Source organism: Nuphar pumila, chromosome 15 (genome assembly GCF_984573655.1).
Source record: "Nuphar pumila chromosome 15, dmNupPumi1.hap1.1, whole genome shotgun sequence".
Taxonomy (NCBI): domain Eukaryota; kingdom Viridiplantae; phylum Streptophyta; class Magnoliopsida; order Nymphaeales; family Nymphaeaceae; genus Nuphar; species Nuphar pumila.
In genome coordinates, this window is record NC_143263.1 from 35,924,348 (window position 1) to 35,945,375 (window position 21,028).

The 21,028-nt window shown below is 37.6% G+C and overlaps 2 protein-coding genes across 2 annotated transcripts in view; one reads left to right on the top strand and one right to left on the bottom strand.

Annotated features, from left to right (window-relative positions):
- LOC149815125 (RNA-binding protein 1-like) overlaps window positions 1-982 on the top strand; it is a 67,653-nt gene extending 66,671 nt beyond the window's left edge. Inside the window, exon 6 of the mRNA XM_089990308.1 lies at window positions 698-982. Within this exon, the coding sequence (XP_089846434.1) occupies window positions 698-810 (113 nt within the window). The 3' untranslated portion in view covers window positions 811-982. The remainder of the gene's footprint in view (window positions 1-697) is intronic.
- Window positions 983-6,096: 5,114 nt separating this feature from the next.
- LOC149815126 (glycerophosphocholine acyltransferase 1) lies at window positions 6,097-20,752 on the bottom strand. Its single transcript, XM_089990307.1, has 8 exons — window positions 20,548-20,752; window positions 20,331-20,426; window positions 20,124-20,181; window positions 19,911-20,011; window positions 15,417-15,512; window positions 15,232-15,325; window positions 6,791-7,031; window positions 6,097-6,675 (listed from the first exon to the last, which is right to left on the bottom strand). The coding sequence occupies exons 1-8, from the start codon at window positions 20,626-20,628 to the stop codon at window positions 6,285-6,287; spliced, it is 1,158 nt and encodes a 385-aa protein (XP_089846433.1). The 5' UTR covers window positions 20,629-20,752; the 3' UTR covers window positions 6,097-6,284.
- Between the last annotated feature and the right edge of the window lie 276 nt (window positions 20,753-21,028).

The following is a 21,028-nucleotide window of genomic DNA, read 5'->3' on the forward strand; positions in this document are numbered from 1 at the left end:
GAAACAGCTCTGTTTCATATGAAATGAACATTTTCTGAGGGGGTGAAACAAACACGCTGAAGCTTGGGGTTTGGTGGGGTCCACAGTCAATGAAAAGCCAAATACCGTTGACTGTGGGTTTCATATGAAATCTGTTCCATATGCTCCCCTCTCCCTCGGGAACAAATTTTCCACCATCTTTTCTGACAAGGGCTTCTTTCATAAATGCCAAAGCCTACTTTTTTGCATGTGTGACCCATTAGCTTTTTCACTCTCATTCAAAATGAAACCACCACTCTTACGGTAAGTCATAATAAATGCAAAAATGTTACTTTTTGCATGTGGGGCCCACCTTACCTTGTGAGTTTCCCACTTAACATAACCTACACAAAATAAGATTGTTTCTTATGAAAATTATTTGACAGGATTCTACCACCGTGTCAAAAAATTCATGAGATTTGGTTCTCTTTCTCACTCCTGAAACAAACATCCCCTAGGAGTTTTTATTTAGCTGAGAGATGCACACCTTCTGAAGCATTAATTCCTCCTAGTTGAAACTTGAAACTCCAAATCTTTGGTGAAGGTTTATAAACTCGAGGTTTTCCCATTTAATATGATAATCACATTTTCTTGACAGAAAAAAAAAATTGTGCATGCCTTGAGGACGCCTAGATCCAATTTTGCTGCTTAGTTTTTATTTGTTTTTCTCTTTTGGCAGGATATATGTTTGATGATAAGAAGCCAGATGCACCACTATTGAGGATTCAGTTTGCACGTTTCCCTTATCGGCCATATGATGGTCGTGATGAGCTCCAGAAAAATGCTCGCTAACTGTTGTGGTTACTTCCAAAAAGTGCTCTTGCTATGTCATGGATTCATGTTTTGAGAAAAAGTTTTCATAGAGATCCTATATATTTCCTTTTGGGGAAACAATGAATTGATCTAAATCAAATGTTTTGTCAAAATGTGTTAAGGTTAATGAAAAGCAACTTAGAAAACCAAATATGGTGCCTGTTGGATTGTACTGCCCTCGTCATGCAGTTTCAAATCTCCATCTTCTATTCATCTTCCAGCATGGGAATTCATTTTAAGGTTATAGGAAACATTTCTGGCTTTTGTGTTCGTAGAGAAAAGGAAACCTTTTTTAATGAGAAAATCATGTCTTGATTGATGGATCTGAATGTAAAGTTTGATTGATGGAAATTCCTATGAAATCAAGCATGTAGAACACATCTTTGCAATCATTGCAAAAAATTTTACATTCATTTTGCTTATATGCGTGAGAATTTTTCATTCTTTTGCGAAAATGAAGTTGCTCATTGCATTCATTTTATTCTTTCATTACTCATTTATTGCATTTATTTCATTCTTTCACAAAATACAGTCATACATTGTTCATTCTTACACAAAATGAAGTCATTCTTTTATTGCATTCGTTTCTGAGCATTCTTTGACTTTCAAGTGTAAGATATTGTGAATAATTTGCAAAATCAGGTCCAATCGTCTTATCTAATAAAAACATTATTTTTTATATAAAATTTTGATCACCATTCACCAAAAGATTCACAAGATGTCTCGAGAGGAATATCATTTTCGTGATATTCTGAAGACAATGGCCTGATCACTGTTTTTATGATAATGATTTGATGAAAAAGACATGTATCGATGATTGCGAATGAGATACTCGTTGTCACGAAGAATGATCATATTAAGGGCAATTAATCTTGATGAAAGATGTGATCTTAGGGCATTCCTTGAATGGTCGATGCAGATCAATCAATTTATTGAGTTGTGTCTGATATTAGTAATAGTTAACATAAGCAGAGCTTCGCTATACTAACGAAGAAAGAAAAATCTAAAGTGGGGACAAACTTAGCGTTAGAATGAGTTAAAATAAGAGCGGCATGCTTATTCCATTTTCTGACAGTAGATAACACACGGTAAAACCCACGCTTGTTTAGCTTTCATTGGTGATTAACTGTATATAGGGTATATATTTAATACGGTAGATTGTAGTTACAATTTAGTTGAAATCTCACAATTCAAGTTGTTTGAACTCGGTCCAACCTCGCAAATGTGTTCAGCATGCTCAATTTAGTGGGAAACAATCCTTGGATCATGTTTTTAGATGAAAAACCATGTTCTTTTTAGACAAGAAATTGGTGCATTTACAACTGTCCATTTTTGCATCGCTGGGAAAACCTGTACACAAGTCAGATTATGGAGATTCAAAAATCAGTTACACTAAAAACATTTAGATCACATCCATATGGTCAACTAGACAAAAAAATGGAAGTTGCTAAATCATTTGTAGAAACAAAGGATTGTAGCAACTTTTAACCTCTATATATATGAACACGCTTGCATGTGTTTTCAGCTTAATCCAAACCTATAGATGTGTTTATCATTACTTATTCACTAAGAACTATGCATTAGATCAAATCTGTTTAACCCGAATTCTTGAATTTTAGTTAATCAAAATTTTGGTGTTATATGAATCTTTGGTCTTTTTGTTGAGCTAAAAATATATCTAATGCACCATTTTCTACAATATGATAAATAGAGATCACATCTACAGGTTTAGATTAATTTAAAAACACATGCAAATGTGTTTTAAAGGAGACTGGAAAGTTACGCATTATATATATATATATATATATATATAGAGAGAGAGAGAGAGAGAGAGAGAGAGAGAGAGAGAGGAAAAGTGGTAGTGGACTGCCACCTTTTTTTGCCTACCACTAGTTTACCATTAGCAAATGGATGTTTTCAGGTTGTTTTTTTCAGATTTGACCCCGGAAATGTGTTTGGCATGGTCGATTTGCTAGGAAAAAACATATTTTTTCAATATAAGAAATATGATCTTTTAAATCTTGAATATTTATGAAAAGCTTATATTGTTAAATTTTAAACATTATAAAAACCTACCTAAGCACGGGAGTTGGATGATCTAAAGTTTGATTCCTATAAAATCAAGCATGTAGAACACATCTTTGCAATCAGATTTAAGAAAAACATGAAAAAACCCTTCAATAGGCTAGCGGTATACCAGAAAAGTGATAGGCTGCTACCACCTATATATATATATATATAATGTATAATATTGGATACTAATGAAGGTAAAGAACAAATGAGCTAAAAATGATAGGTCCAAGTTGTATCGACTTAATCTAACAATATAGATGTGTTCAACATGATTTGTTTGCTAAGGATCATGCCTTTCTAATGTAAAATCGTGATCTTTTGAATGATAAAATTTTGGCACATTGTGAGCCATTGATTTTTGAACCCCTTTAAAAACCTACTTACTTGTCATAATCACATGAATCAAAACAAGTTTCCTACTAAACAAACTATCTAGATCACATATGTAACATTTGATCTACAAAAAGTTATTTTTTTTAAAGAAAATAGTGATTAATATTTACCCTATATATGAAAAAATGGCAGTTGCCTACCACTTTTTTGGCCTATTGCCCGCCTACCATGAGTGAACGGGCATTTTCAGGTTGTTTTTTCACAAATCTAACCCTGCCGATGTATTCGGCATAGTTGATTTGCTAAGAAACAACACATCATGTTTTTTTGATAAAAAACATGTTTTTTTGTCTTGCTTACATCGTTGATTTTAAACCTCATAAAAACTTACCTTTACGTTGGAATCAGATGATCCAAGAGTTAATTTCCTATAAAATCAAGCATGCATAACACATCTATATTGACAAATTTAAAACACGGAACAACCTTTCAAAAGTTCAGCAAGCCAGCGGTTGGCCAGAAAAGTGGTAAGCAGCTATATATATATATATATATACCTTCTATCCTCTAAAAATCAGAGTTTTTTCATATTTTTTCTCACATCTAACCATAGATGTGTGTCCACCATCTGCGGCTTTTTTTCATTGTCTTCCGTCCACAAATATGTTACCAAGGAGGGGGTGAGAGTACAAGGCAAATTCCAGGAAAGAACGTAGAAATATCACAAAAGTCCTATGTTTTATTCATCTGAACCTTCTAAACAACAATTACACCTGGTTTCCTCCTCATTGTCCTATCAGAGAGACACTGATACAAAAAGGAATAATCTCTCTTTACTCTCTCTTAAGAAGAGTAGGCTAAAAAATAATATATCAAACCACACGTCTAAGGAAGACTTATCAGCCGGAAGTCATAAAGAGAGTTTGGCCTTTAATGTCTCTGATTACTTCTATAGGTTTTGTTTAGTGGAACCAGCTTTTGGATCATCAAAATCTGACCTGTATACAGGTTTTTCTGGTGATCCAAAATAAACGGCTATGAAGGCATCATCAATTCTTCTCGGTTCATAAAAATACATTTTTCATCAAAAAAAATATGATCCAAGAGTTGATTTCCACTAAATCGAGCATGCTAAACACATATAACAATTGGCAAAACGAGAAAATGAGCCTAATATGTTCACTTCTTATATATATATATATATATATATATATATATATATATATATATATATATATATATATATATATATATATATATATATATAACACATGGGGGGATGGACCTACCGCTTTTTGCATTAGGTCACGTTAAGATCCTCTGAAAATCATACTTTCAAGATTTTTTTGAAACGAGCTTTCTTTCAAATTTATTTGATGTAAAAATATAAATATTTTATTATCAATATATAGGGACACTTAGGGGTGGGCATCAGGCCAGGCCTGCCCGCTAATGGACCAAGTTGTCCGGGCCTGCCCAGTCAACAGCTCTGCCAATTTACCAATGGGTCGAGTTTTGGCCCGGTTCTTAACGAGCTCGGGTTTGAAGAGAAGCCCATGGCTTGACTCATTGGCCCAACAGGCCAATGTAAAGCGGTTCAGGTCCGGCCCAATCTTAAAATGCATAAATGCTTGACTGAAATTATGAGTTAACGAGAGAATAGCAAGTTCTCATGCAACTAATTTCTAATTAGTGCATCTAATTAGGTAAATAGTAATAATTAACAAATAACAAGTTCCCATGCAACTAATTAGGTAAATAATAATAGTTATCCAAGTTACTATGTAATAGTTAATTTTTAATTTTTTTACATTATTAAAAAATTAATAAATAACTCAAGCCCATCGGGTCAGCCTGATAGCCCACCGACCAGCCCAAGCCTGGCCCACATATATAACGGGCTGGGTTTCGGTACTGGCCCGGTACCTAATGGGCCCGGGCCTAAAATCATGGCTCAAACCCGGCCCATGAAGGTCGGCTTGGCCCATTGGGCTGGTTGTCCACCCCTAGGGACACTTGAATATGTTAACTAAAAATATGTTGCAAATCCAACCCTACAATGTATTAGACATGGTCCATTTGCTAATATGAACTATGTATTTCTAATACATTTTTTTTGCAAATCCAACCCTACCATGTATTAGATATGGTCCATTTGCTAGGAATCGGCTGTTGGATCATGTAATTTTGATGAAAATGTGCGATTTTTTATGCTTGAACATTTACAAAAATTCTGAGCTGTTGATTTTCAAGCCTTAAAAAATTCTTATATATAATTGGATGATCTAAGAGTTGGTTTCTATAAAACCAAGCATCTAGATCACATCCCGTACAGTCAAATTTAAGAAAAAAGTAAAACAGATGATAATCTCAGTTCATACTCCATTTAACATATTCTAGTGGCTATATATATATACATATGAGAGGTATGGTCAAATTCCCCTTAGGTGTCCAATGCCATTGATCGCACGGCATTTTTGGACTCCAGCAGTGGACGCTGATCACTGCTATGCATCCGAAAAACATCGATCAACTTAGATCTTCAATGTTACCTCTACTATATATATATATAAGAGATGTTTTTTGCGCATTCATAGCTAAGGTGTTCGAAGATACTACTATTTCTTTTTCGCATCCACTTGTATATTGTAATGGAAAACTTTCACCAAAAATGGCCGTATCCCCTTATCTACAGCCATATCGTTTTTTTTTTTTTGAAAGGCAAGCTGGGGCCAGGCAGACCCTACCAGTTATAAACTATACCATTGGGTTTTGAACCTGCAATGTCCCAAGTTCCCAACACAAGGTGACGTGCACTAGCTGCTCCTACCAGACATGCAGAGCCCCCCGTTGGTCCCGTTGGTATCTACAGCGATATCCATGCATTTATAGTAAAGGGGAAAGGATTGTCAAAATACCACAACCTCACACAGATCACCATGATTAACATATACAACAGAAACGAAGTGGACAAGCAGGAACACTTACACAATGGGCATGCTTAATAGAGTAAGTAAACGAACACTACAAAGGATTTTTACAAACTGTCAAGAATTGTTCACCTCAGCTTTCTGCGCATTGTTAGTATCACCGCTCTTTTCCAGACCATCCGGCACAACAACTTCTTTTTGTGCTTGTGCCGATTCACAACTCAGGATAGGCTGCATCTCCAATCTCTTATTCTCCTTCAGAACCACCTGCCTGGGCATTACATCCAGAAGGAAGCTTCCTCCATTCCATACAGCAGCAGAAACCTTCAGTATTTGGAAGGTTGCATGCAGCTCATACACCATGAAGATGGGAACAGTGAGGGCCATTGTGGCCACTGTGAAAATGGCTTGAAGCACAGTATACATAAGCAGACGGTTCTGATCCCCGAGCACTCCACTCAGTCGCCACCACACATTATTTGCTTTCTTTGCCTTCTTTGACAGTTCCCTATAATCAAACATTATCCCAAAGTTTGACAAAAGACACAATGAAAATATACTTTATTTGAATATGCACCTTGTGCACTTGTGTATTTGCATGCATGAGAGAGAGAGAGAGAGACCTGTAAGATGTCATGACTTCTGGATCTCTTAGCAATCGCTGTCGCCTCAAAACATTAACAATGAGAAAATAAAGAACTTGCCATAAAGTGTATGCAACCAAGGGAACGAAAAAAAGCCATGTCCATAAAGTTGTTTTATCTGCGACATGAGGCCATGCAGTTTTATGCCCACCCTTTTGCTCAAGGTGAATATCTGCAACTGTACTTGGATCCCACCAGCGGATGGTGAAGAACACAAGCCCTGTAAAGCAATTACAGCATTAGGAATGCATTGATTTTTTTCTTTAATAGGCAAGTTGGGGCCTGGGGTATAAACCTGTGGGATTCGAACCCTAGATCTCTCGGTTATGACAGTGAGACCTAACCATCCAGCTCTCTATCACTCGTCCCCCACCCCCATTAGCAATCCATTGACTTTGAAAGTTATTGGATATAGACGTTAGTAAAGTTTAAGATGTAATTATTGTATAGAAGATGCAATATGACACTCAAAACTGTAGTAAAACAGAAATTTCCTAAAACTTCAAGTGAATTTTCGCTGGATTATAAATAACAATATTCTATTCAGTTCAAGTACTGGCTCTTGATTCATGCTCCAGCAAATGGCGAACATGATTCATGATCCAGTAAGAGTATGCTTTGCTTTATATCTAATTCATAAAAGAAATAATCTCAACAAGCTCAAGATTTTTGACCTTTTTTACAAAGCAAAAGTTAAAATCCACAGATTTATACATCCCGAAAGGTATGCAACTAATTAAATGCAGACTTCGCAACAAGCACTATTAAGAGATACAATCTATATTCAACAGCAAAAGTAGATGCATAGACTTCCTGTCCATTCAGTTTGCAGATTAGGATTTCTTAGTTGCATGATAACATTTTCCTAAAAACAATAATATCCAATCTAGGCTGCCACATAATTATCTCTTAGGGCTCAAAGTAGTGGCTCTAATAGAATTTCAAATGCTTCCAAGTGAAACTGGTATTGGATAGTGTAGGGAGCTTTGAACACCATTTTGCCGCACTACATTCTAACTGGATCTAATAAGACCCCCTCCAATGGGAAACAGAGAAACAATGTGGACTGCCATGCCATGGGTCGGCTCAAAATCCTATCTTAAGTCATTTCTACCTTTGAGGAAACCATAGGAGACAGACTACTTTAACCATATGCTGTTTCATGCACAGGAAACTCTTAAAACATCATCAAAATTCCATAAGCTCTTTCAAGCTATGTATCGACCCTGCATCTCCAAGGTCAGGAAGGTGATAGAAGAATAACCCAAGCAAGTTTTTCCATGAAATCCCTATTTATCTCTACCCTATGTCACATGGGTGCGGGTGCTGCGCAATTTCAAAAATTTTGGACACGGGGACTCGGCTATATATATATATATATAACAATAATTCTAGTAAACAATTAAAATTAAGGTAAACACATCTATGGGCCATGGTTAAAGGAAAAAAAACTTTAAACTATGACATTGTGAAATGGTCCATAATCTGTACTAGTCCAATTTTTGAAATGACCCCTTTACTATAGCATTCACATCTTTGTGATCTGTTCAGTTTTGACATTCAAATGTTTAAACTTTATACGTTAACAGTTGCACAGACTGTGCAATGCAGTCTGTGACAGACTGTGCACAATGACTGTGCAGTTGCACATTCTGTGACTGTGCAACTGCATTGCACAGTCTGGTTATATATTTTAAAAAAAAAGATATATAAAAATTGATTTTTTTTTGTCCTAAAAATAGACAGTTTTGGACTCGGTCAAAGTTGACCGAGTCCAAAATGTGGACGGACTCAGCCTCGACTCGTTGACCGAGTCCGATTCGGCATTGACCGAGTCCGGGATGAGTCCGAAGCCGCACCCGTGTCGGGGTGTGTCGACTCGGGTGCGGCACCTCCCTAGCCGAGTCCGTGTGACATAGTCTCTACCATACCTTTAAGACCAGCTCCATCTAGTTTCGGATGGCAAATGGCACCCCATTTCGCTGTGTAGTTTTTTTCACTAACTTCCTCACCACCATTCCACAAGAAATTGCTAAAACAAACAATGGTAGCCAACACTACATGGATCCGGATCCAGACCCAGACCCAAAAATCCCCCCATGGGGGAGGGGGCGCTCCCCTTTTACGCTCAGGAGGCCCTCTCTCTCAACTCGCCGGAGCGGCCACCGTCGCCGTTGACCTCTCGTCGGCCCCTCTCCTCCTTGCTCCCCAGCGCCACCACCAACCCACCTACTGCCTGAATCATTCGGCTTCACCCCAACCCGATCCACTCCCCTCTATCGACTCGCCGGAGCCCATCCTCGTACGAGCTACCCCACCGCTGGCAACCTTCTCCCTCAGGTAACCTCCCGGTCCCCCGCTCTTCTCTTCTCCTCCGAATCGCAGGAGAGGGGCTCCGCCCTGTCCCTGCCCTCTGTCACTTCGGTTTGCAGGAAGGGGCGACGCCCCCTCCCTGTTCCCTCTCTCTGCCTTCTCTCCTCCCCGATCCCACCCCATCTCTCTCTCTCTCTCTTTGTACCACCGAGGTGGTATCTCATGTGGTAAGTAGGGGCGTGTGTCAAGCTGGAGGACTAGGATCGAACACCTCTGCCACATGGGGGTGACTGTTGTTCTAGTAGGGGTCAGCCTAACCTTAGCTCCTGCCTTTTTCCTCTTTTTTTTACCCATCTGGGTGACGACAGCAAGAGGTTGTCGACCTCATGCCTCGTGCTCCCTCACTCCCTGCTCTATGTGCCCTCTCCCGTCTCCCTGTTGAGCTCACGACAAGAGGGTGTCGCCCCTCCTGCCCTCTCTCGTTTCTCTGTTGAGCTCACAATAGGAGGGTGTCGACCCTCCTGCTCCATCTCGTACACCACTCTTGCTTTCAGCTGCAGTGTGCAGCTAAAGCATGATACCAAGCTGGGCTCGGTTTGAACCGAGCCTAGCCCGATTCTTTCTACTGGAGAACCGAGCCTAGGCTCGGTCCTGTCCAGGGTGGGGGCCCGAGCAGGCTCGGCCTGACCGTCGAGCACCCCCCCCCCCTGTTCTCCAATTGCATGAGAACCGAGCCTGGCTCGACTGTGACCTACCCACCCGTGGGCTGGCCACTGCCTACGGCAGTGACCCAGCCATGCTGAGAAGGCCCGACTGAGGTGGGCTCGGTCTTTATCGAGCCCAACTCGGTTCACTCTAGGCATGAGCTCGCCTTAGCCCGTTCGGCTCGAACTAGGTTCGGGTTCGACCTGTGCGACACAAAACGTTGCTTATTCATTTAATTTAAATTGTTGCATTATTTCTTTTGCAGCACCATAAAATATCTTTTAGCGCACCCCATCGGCGCAACAGACTAGACACAACTTTTAAAGACCTACGCTCGAAATCGTCTACGAATCCGACAATCCCCAAGGTAAGAGAAAGTTGCGCAAAGGACAATGGACAAACTAAATTAAACATTAAACATTTAAACAGAAATAAATCAAATATATATATATATATATGTGTGTGTGTGTGTGTGCATTTTAACTCAAGGACGCAATTTTGCGATCCTTGTCCTTTCTTTTATGTCATTTACTTTGCGCCGCGCTTTAGTGCACAAGCTACTGCTTTCGCATTTACTGCTTTATGTCATTTACTTTGTCGCAACACTTTAGCGCACAGGCTACTGCTTTCGCATTTATTGCTTTCTGTTATTTACTTTGCCACCGCGCTTTAATGTACATGCTATAGCTTTCGCATTTACTGTTTTTTGTCATTTACTTTGTTGTCACGCTTTAGTGCACAGGCTACTACTTTCGCATTTATTTAGCCAGGGTACAGTTTCGTACCATGTGCACTGCTTATGCACTTATTTGCTTATATTCTTGCCGTCGTGCTGCAATGTGTATAGGCCGCATTACGTAATACATGTATTGCTCAAGACACGAAGTGCGTATTCTTTTCTACCTATTTCTCATTTGCTCTTTTTCAAAGATATAGATTTTTCGCATGGGCGCTAAAGTTTTAAAGAAAAGGGATTCCTTGCGAGAATCCAACTTTCCAAATACATATTCTTGCAAAGCAAAGTTTGCTCGCTTTTAAGTTACGAAATTGCAACTATGCTTTCTCAAGTCTGCGCATTTGGGAGAAATGTTTTACAACTTCGTTTGAGCTTCCGATACGACTCGGATAACCCTAGTTAGGGGCATGAGCATATGTTTGGACGAGGTTTCTGCTGTGAAACCCATACCCCGTTTATCGCACAATATCACAAGACATGGGCAGCATGTTGATACTGCGATAAATGAATGACAGATCTGTGGCGATTTCATATCATGCAAATTACACAAGAATGTACAAGTATTTTAAAAAGACTAGATCACGTCAAACCAAATATTTGTTGCATCGTTTCTTTTATAAAACATTGAGTTTGGGTTTCTTTGAGAAACTGCTATGCCTCTCATCGTAGCTATATTTGTAGACATGCACAACATTTTAGTATTACAATGATTGGATGAGAGGTTCGTGTAACCTCAAAGCGTGCGAATGTTATATTGTGAAAATCATTTACATAGTGATGTTTCGCCTTCATAGGCAAGATGCTCAAGTTGGTTTAAAAGACCAGAGCATGTCAAGTTAAACTAAATTGGTTACATCATTTCTTTTAGAAAATAAATGGAGTTGGGGTTTCTTTTGAAAAACTAATACCCCTCTCATCGAAGTCATACTTTTAGACATGCACGACATGTTTGTATTACGATGATTAGATGAGAGGTTTGTGTAACCTCGAAGCGTGCGAATGGCACATTATAGGAATCACATAAGGGTGACGATTCGCCTTCACAGGCAAGATACTCGAGCTGGTTTGAAAGACCAGAGCATGCAAAATGGGTCTTCAGTTAAATAAACCTAACACACTCATTCACCCTGTTGTTTTCTGTCAAAGGAGAGGATGGGATGGTACGAAAACTCTGATGGACATGTTGTAAAAAACCACCCCTAGGGCAAAAGGCTCGGTGTTCCCAGTCATCGGAGTTAGGGGATGGGACTACCAAAAATTATCCTAGGTGGTAGATCTCATGGACTTTTGCAGAAGTTGGATGCATCCCTTGAACGAGTGTTTGGGAAATTCTTTCTCGATCACCGACCGTTCCCTTATTAACGGACTTAGCTAGCTATTCGAGGTATAAAAAATACATGGTATAATAAACCCCCAAATTAGTTTCAGTTGTTTCTATGTTTCATGTTTGTACGTACCCGCATGGCAGCTAATATCGAAACAAAAGTTATCTTGCTCACACTACTTGCTGAACTACGTATCATATATGAATTTTTTTGCCTGTGTTAGAATTGTTCACATTATTTATTGAATTACACATCATGTATTAATTAACTGTTTATGCTATATTTGTCGTATTACATGTTGAATTGTGCATCATATATTAATTAACTGTTTATGCTATATTTTTCGTATTACCTATTAAATTGTTTAACATGTATTGAATTAAATGTTTATGCTAGATTCCAGTTTTTTCATGAAACTGACTCATCTTATGGGTACAGGTGATGATTAGGTTTACAAAACGGGCGATGATGCAATTGCAAGATGGCTTGCATTCTGCGTCCTGAATACATTTTGAAGTGTTGCATTTTTTTATAAGAGTTTCCTCAAGAAATCCCATTTTGTATAAATTTGATATTTTCTTCTAATGCATATGGTTTTCTAAATGCTTTGCGAAGATTATGGAGGTTTTTAAGCTAATGCGCCCAAGGTTGTCGACTTGTCTTTCATTTTCAAAAAAACCGTTTTCACTGATTTACTAAAACAAAAACTCTGAAAAACGAAGAATTTTCTAGTCTCTTTCAATTATTTTGAAAGGTTTTCAAGTTCAAAATTTTGGGGCGTTACAAGCACAACCAACATATGAGAAAATTCTTGATTGACATCCTTCTTTCTTGGACATAATATTATCCAAAATACTACCTCAATCTTTTGAGCAAAGCTCTCAGAGAAATAATGGCAACTGAAAACGGACTGAGAATAAATGAAGTAAAGACACGTGTATTAATATGCACTCATTGAGATACAAAGAAAGATAAGATTAAGGATAAATATATAAAAGAACATCAGTTTGCTAGATTGCAGCTAACTAATGCCAGTCTCAGGACTGAAAGAAGATGCCTATTGTCAATGGCAATAAATAAGCCATGAAGCTTTTGCCACATCATATGAAAATAAGGTTCTCCACATAGGATGCAGTTTGATGAAACCCTGACTGAAGTGCGAAGGGAGTAAGAGTGTGGGACATTCATCACAAGCAACATTGTGTAACACAATCCAGATGTAGTGAAAAGTATGTAAGGGTACTACATCTAGGATTTCACTTGTCAAGAGTTGCAATTCTTAAGAATTGGGATTATATCGCAATTCCTAAAATCAGAAAACAAGATTCCTGTCTCGATGGAATCATAATTCCTTTACTCAGGGCTCACTGCTCCTATTTCATGAGAATCATGATTCTCAACAACAGGAGTCCTGATTAATAATTAAATCCGCTTAATTTTGAAAGTGTGTTGCTTCCCATTTCTGAAGCACAATTCCTAATGTTGCTAGGTGCTTCTAGTATTTATGGTGCAACATTGCTATTGCAGTGAATCAAGTGTGTCAATTCATGCACTACCTTACAGCTTTGAGGTATGCAAAAAAGAATAATTTCTCATGGCATCCTCTTACTGAAGGTACTGTTACAATCTAGACCTGTATCAATTGGGAGAAAGTGCAGGCCATCCTTGATTACAAAATGGTTCAACCTCATATTTGGATTGTCAATGAGTTTTTTGTGCTTTAATAATAGAACATAAAACTAAAATAAAGATGCAATTATTGCTACCTCTCACGTTCTCTCTACTCTTATTAAAGTAGTAAGGATGCATTTATTGCTTTATTTTCTAGCTACTTATGAGGATGAATTTTTTATTTTCTCAGTAAAAGAAAAAAATTTGACTTAGATGATGTTTTAAGCACGTGTGATTCAGACAGCTATGGTTGACTAAGTCAGATGAAATAAAAAACGTGTTAAACTAATGTTGGATGATATCCCTGCTGGATTGCTACATCCAATAGTGACATATGGGACATGCCCCTTATTTGGCATGTCCCTGTGGAGAACAGTAGAATCAATACTGGAAGATATAAATTTAAATGTCATCTTGGGAGTAAAAAGGAGATTTATGAAACCATGCAGCTTTTCCAACATTCCAGTTAAACTATGTACAAAATCATAGGTAATTTGTAAAATAGGAAGACAAGTTTATTGCTAGAAGTAAAAAAGAAAACAAAGAGGAGCCACCAAAAGATCGACCATTATCACCAAAAACATATCCATCTGCCACCAGCTTCAAAATCGTGAAAATTTTTGGCACATATAAAGTTGGAAGTTCTCAAGTGCATGAAAAGCAAAAGAATTAAATCAATGATTACCTAAGAAAAATTTGGAAAAGAAAAAAAGAACACTTTAAGATGCATTAGCTTTAGAAGATTAGATAATTTTGTTTCAAATTGGCTTGGATGTTACGTGTTTTCAACTATTACCTTATTGTCTTTTATGTTATCATGAGTTACGAATGTTAAGTTTAAATGATAGTGAAAAACTAATTATGCCTCAAACTTTTGTGCAACCCAATTGCTCCAAGTATTATAAGCCTTTAATGTGGATTAAATCTAGCATCAACCTGATGTGAACTTGCTTGTGTTCATCACTTTTCAGTCCAAAAAATAGTTTCATGAAAACTATGTTCATCTCAAATTGAAACCATTTGAGATGCTAAATCGCCCTTCTGTCCTGGTTATGGCATAAAAAAGGAGGGCCAATTTCACTAGCACATACCAACACCAACAGATAGAGTGCAACATAAAGATATTTTGTGATGCATAAAAGCATGGGATTAAAGAACCAAGGGAAAACTCTACAGAGCAACAGTGCCCCTTTGATATCAAATAAGCTAATAAAAGTTAGCTCCTATCACTCAAACAATTAGAAAGCCTGCAAAACCCAATGAAGTTGTGCTGAAGTTGATTGTTAGATGCAACCTGACCTCATGCGCCCATCTCATCATCCACAATGTTCTCACTACAGCTATGGAACATGCTCTAGTTCTTGTGCCATCGCTATTCGCTGTATGTTACTGATGTTCATTACAAGTATTCTTACGGTATTACTGGGGGAATATCATGGCAACTATTCACCCATCTCATCATCAACATGGTCAACAATGTTCTCACTACAGCTATGGAACATGTTCTAGTTCTTGTGCCACTGTTAGCAATTCAACCAACAAACAAACCCCTACTCACATAAAAACACAAAATGATCATGCATTTCTAATGCAGGAAAACCAAAAATACCTTAGGAAGGATAACAAGCAAGTAGTCGCATTTTGGATGTGACAGGTAGGAAGACTCTTACCAGGTAAAAGATGAATCAAAACACTGACAATCTTGTCCACTGAACTGAAAACAAGGCTACAACGCCAAACAATCAAAGCCCATGCCAGTGGTCCCTACAAAAGATTCCAAAAAGAAGAGAAATCAATCAAAAACACACTATGACTGGTAACAAGGGCATTGACAAAAGTAAAGGCATACACCCACCTCTGCAAAAGAGAAGCAAACCATGAAAAGTTTTTCATTTCTTGGATACAGAAGCAGCATAACTAAGAAGATTGTATTTGCATAGTAGCAGAAATCCTGCAAAACTCATTGATTAGTAACAGATATGTACATGAAACTACCATAACCAAGAAAATAAAATGTCATTTGTTAGGACACAGGATATTAACAATGAAATGTAAATAACCCTGCTTACAGAACAATATCCAGACATAGCATATCTTGCAGGTCAGTCAAAAATATTATCCAAAAAAGCTTTAGACCATAACCCCTCATGAAAAATCAAACGAAAATGCGGTCACACTACCACTTTCTTTTATTATACATGCCATTAGGACAGGTTGATAAAGAATAGCATTTATCCGTAGCTTGGGCTTTTCGTTTATGTAAAAGTGGTTACGTTGGCTTAGACAAATGCTATGCCTCTTATCCCGATTGGTATGATTTGTTCTATGTACATACTCTATGAGAAGGTGCTCATTGAGATGAAAACGGTTTTCAGTAGATGGTGCAAGTGAGGTTTTTCAAAGAAGAACGGGGAAACCGCCCTTGGAATCAGAGACCTAGTTACACTGGCTAAGCCTACCATACTTTCAGTCGCTGTCCCGACAGTGTAAACCTGTGGCACACCTCTTGGCCCCAGGAAATCACCAAGGTTCGCCTGAGCAAGGGATTATCCCTTGCCCTCATTAATTCAAGGGGCTGATGCTCATGGGAATGGAACCCTGAAAACCTATGTCACAGGGACTCGGCATAGAGGCCACCACACCCGTGTCGACGCAATGCGGGTGCGGGTGCCACACCTGGTTATTTTTGTTAAATTGTAATACATAAGACAATGTATTAGCTGTAGGGGTATTTTAGTCATTTCTACATTTTACGCATATTCATGTTTTTTAATATGATTGTAATTCCTCCTTTTTATTTTTTCTTATTTTTGTTCTTTTATGTAATATTTCTGTACACAGTCAGTGGCTGACTGTGTACAGTGTACAACAGTCGGCCACTGACTATTGTACACAGTTTAAAAAAGATGGACGTTGGGCTGATTCCCAACGTCTCTAATAAGAGCCGTTGAGAATAGCCCAACGACTCTTTAAGTGTGCTTATAAATAAGGGCTATGTGAGCCCATTGAATGTATGTATTACAGTAAGAAGTTGTCTCCTTAAGCTTATAAACACTGTGCATTTATTGCACTTCTTTTGTAGTGTAAAGCTTATAAACACTGTGCATTTATTGCACTTCTTTTGTAGTGTAAAGCTTATAAACACTGTGCATTTATTTTGTGTCTTGAGTATTTGAAGTATCAAGTTATTTGAAAACTTGATTGTTTGCAACGATTCTTCACAATTTTTGCCCAAAATAGTTAAACTAAAAAAAAAAAAAATTATTTAAAGTTTTGTCCCATATACAAAGCTTTGAAAGTTTGAAAAGTTGTGCATTAAATGTTTTGAGCCACATACATTATTTTACTATTTTTAAAAAGTTGTCATAAAAGGTTGAGTCATTATATTCTTTTATACTTTTTATAGAGCTTTGTCATAAATGCATTAATAGAAAAAGTGAAAACTGCATTGGAATGAATTTCTATATTAAATGGGGAGAACCGAGTAGGTCGGATTCTATATTAAATGTATTTTTGTATTAAATGGAGAGAACCAAGTAGGTCAAACTTTTATATTAAATGCATTAATAAAAAACTGAAAACCGCATTGGAATGGACTTTTGTATTAAATGTATATAAATCCAAATCTGAATAAGCAATACCCGATTAAAATTTTGATTAAGCAATACTTTTAAATTTTTTATTGTTTCTGGTGAAAAACAGATTTTTTTATTAAGCTTTTTTTATGGATAAGTTATATATATATATATATATATATATATATACCCTCCCGCACCCCCACACCCAAGATTTTTTAAAGTACCGCATCGCCGCACCCGCACCTATATGACATAGCTAAAAAACCTCCTAGTGGCCAAGGCCCCTTCCACTGCACCAAACTATTTGGGGCTGTGCACGTAAGGTTGTTATGGTGGCTTAAATAGTTGACCACGCTATGGTGGGAGGCACCCATATTTTCATATTTGTTTGTGATGCATTTCTACAAAAAAAAAAAAAACTGGTCTAAATATCACAGACCTTATCAGTTTGGTGGTTACATGATTGAGAAGCTCTTATGTGAAATATTATGTCACAAAGACATGAGGAGGTTTGATTTTTTATTTTATTTTTTGCAAAATAGGACACGAAGACAAAATTTTTTTTTAAGCAATAAAAAACTATTTTTGATATTGTTAAAAAATGTATTTTTATTTAAATAATAAATTAAACATTAAAAAACAATAAAATGATATTAAAATATTGTTCGTATGTGTCCACATGTCCGAGCGTGTCTGATTTGTGTCACCAAGAGTTGACATTTTTCATATAAATAGCAGCATTAAGTGCAGTCAGAGTTTTCTTTTATGGATATAAATGTTCTCCAGAAATAGGAAAAAGTAGTGAAGTAGTTTTCTATATGATTTGTTTATCCTCTGATGGTTTGTCATAGGAGTTAGATATTGTCATCAAATTAATGTCTTGTCCCACTTGGGTTTCTGGGTTTTGCTGCTTAAATTCTTGATGCATATTCATCTATTAGTTTTGTAGTTGGTAGGCAAAAAACCTTGATTCTTATGTTGTCACTTCGATTGCATGCCATAGTATAATTGTTCTACTTCAGATTTATTGCTTACTGGAAGATATACTTCATCTCAGTTGCTTTACATTTTAGCTTTGGGCTTCAACCTGCAATTTTAAAAGTAAGAGGTTCATTCATTATTTTGTTCAACTCATGCTCTTCTATATGCAAGTGTAAATTGAGCAGTCAAAGTCTCACATTTTGGAAGATAAAACAAACACTAAAGTGACTTTGCATCCACCATTATATCTTTACAATTGGGAACTTGGTATTGCCATACAAATTGACATGTCCATATCTGAAATTCTTAAGGCCACAAGGTTTTAAGCCCGTTCTCCCGTGCTTCCAGACATGCTGAGCTTTTCTAATGGTCTTTCATGGTGACCCAACAGTGGGACTCTTAAATATTTGCAGTAGCTGCTTCATTTTTGTCAGCGTGATGTTTTTTTTATTCAATAGTGGAAGTTCTAATGTCCATGTACCATGATAATCATTGTCCATTCTTTGGTTTCTTTTAAGTAAGCACGTTATTTCATGACTTGTTTTTGTAACTAGTTGACTTTTGTCTAGAATTTTACCACTACTGAACTGTGTGCTGTTTCAGATTTAAAGTTTATCCTGAGCTGGAGACTAATAATGTTCCTCTAATTGACCAGCTAATTGAAAAAAAAAAACACTAGTCTCCAACCTCACTAGGTGCCTGTCCTAGTTTGTAATTGCACTGATGCTTGGAAATCAGAACTTGATGGAAATTACATTTGATTTAAAAAAAAAGCTCAAGTTCTTTTCCTGTTGCAGTAGAATTGAACCTAAGGAACTGCCTCACACATATCTCTGCAACTATCTCAGATGGATATGGTAGCGGATACGGGGATGCAGCCATTTTTATGAAGTTTTCAATGTGACTAGTATATAAGGGAACACGATATGGTGGCCAAAATGAAGTATCCACATGACAGCTCCGAAAGAATGTTGATGAGCATGAAGAGACCAACAAAAGAAAAAATAACCCCTTGTTTGGATCCCTTTATAAATTATTCCATGCCATTTATACTTATTTTCAATAGCAAATTTTGGTGTTTGGATATTCTACTTTTTTTTAACAAAATTTTAAAAATTTGGTGAGAAATCATGTTATGTTTTTAAAAATAGGGAAAGACCTATTTTTTTTACTTATTTTCGGCCTAGGAAGACATGGATGGAGGTGATAGGAAAGGATATGAATGCTTTGAACCTCACCGAGGACATGGCATTGGATAGAAATGATTGGAAGAGAAGGATTCATGTGGAAGACCCAGAATGATTTTCTTTTTTGGTTCATATCGCCGACCCCAATTGTTTTGGGATGAAGGCGTAGTTGTTGTTGTATTTTCTTCCTCCCCACCACCATCACCATCACCATCACTGCCTCACTACCACCACCTCATCACCATCATCATCACTACCACCACCACCGCCACCACCATCACTACCATTAGCACCACCACCACCTTAATCACCATCATCACTACTCATACTTGCCTCTTTTTCTTTTTCTTTTAGTTTAAATAATTGGTGATCCAAACATTCACCTGATTAAAAATAAAGACAAGATTTTACCTGATAAATTGCGATTTAATTTATTCATGTAAACAATAAATAAAAACAGATCCAAACAGGGATTGATTTCCATTTATTTTCTTAAACAAAACAGGTTCTTCTGGTGTAACCACCAATCAAATAACTATATCTCAATAAGGGCCAAATGGAAAGAACAAGATGTCATATTAGTTAAAGAAGCACAACACATACCAAGAGATAATAATGCCATTTCTTGAATCGATAGTATATCCATCTTAGCGGGACAAAGGTGACGTAGAAGACACAGTACACATAAGGAATATCCTGCGGTCCTGTTTATTTGAATAGAATAAAGAACAAAGCAAACCTCCAAAAAAAAACAATCATTGAAAATCATAAGAGGGTGAATTGAGTTGGTAGAAAAGAGACATGGATCAAACTTACTGGACCCCAACAAGAAGCAAAAGGCACCAAATCCCAGCACCCCTAGAAGATGGGTAACCTGAATCCCAAGAGATCGCCGCGATTGCCGATCACCAAGAGCATGATCAGATATAGCAATACAGCTCAAGACCTCAAAGCTCAATGGTATCAAGGAGAAGAAGGAGAAGGTGAAAAAGATGAATGAAGAGGAAGAAGAGAAAGGAAAACCTTGTTGATGAAGCGTTCGTGTTCTTCGGCTTGCTTTGCGATTCTCTTTGCTTGTTTGGATAATATCTCTTTCGTCTGCACCACCGTCTTCAATCCCTAGAGACATGGATCATTCCAAATCACCCATCAAAAAACGACACCATTTTATGGATGAAGGAAATGAATATCGGGGAATCACAACAAAATCTGGAAGAGGGGAAGAGAACCAAACGCGTACCTTGACTCTGTGGAAAACGAGCTTTTGCCTGACCTTCCTGAATGGCTTTAAGTTGCAGTCCTCGCCCTCCTCTTGCCCCATTTTCTCTCCAAACTTTTCCTTCTCTTTTGTGATTATTCTACAAGTTCTCTTCTTTAGCGTAAACCACCCTAACCAGCTACCACCTCCCCTCTCTCATGAACAAGGAAACCCAGAAGGCGATGTCAGAGGCGTCATTCAAAAGCGGTAAAAAGAATTCCTAGCCCAAAGAATTCAACCCCCAATCAATCTCTCTCTCACGTGGAACGTGGAAGCATATAGTCAGATATAGTCTAAAAAAAATCCCAAGTTAGAAATGATGTCGCAAATCTCGTTATGTGGTATTTTTGAAATTCTCCAATGTGGTAAATGGGTCCTGTGCCAAGCTGAAGCCCCAGGTTCGAATCCCTCTGCCACATGGGGCTGAAGAGTTTATCTGGTAGGGGTCTGCCTAACCTCAACT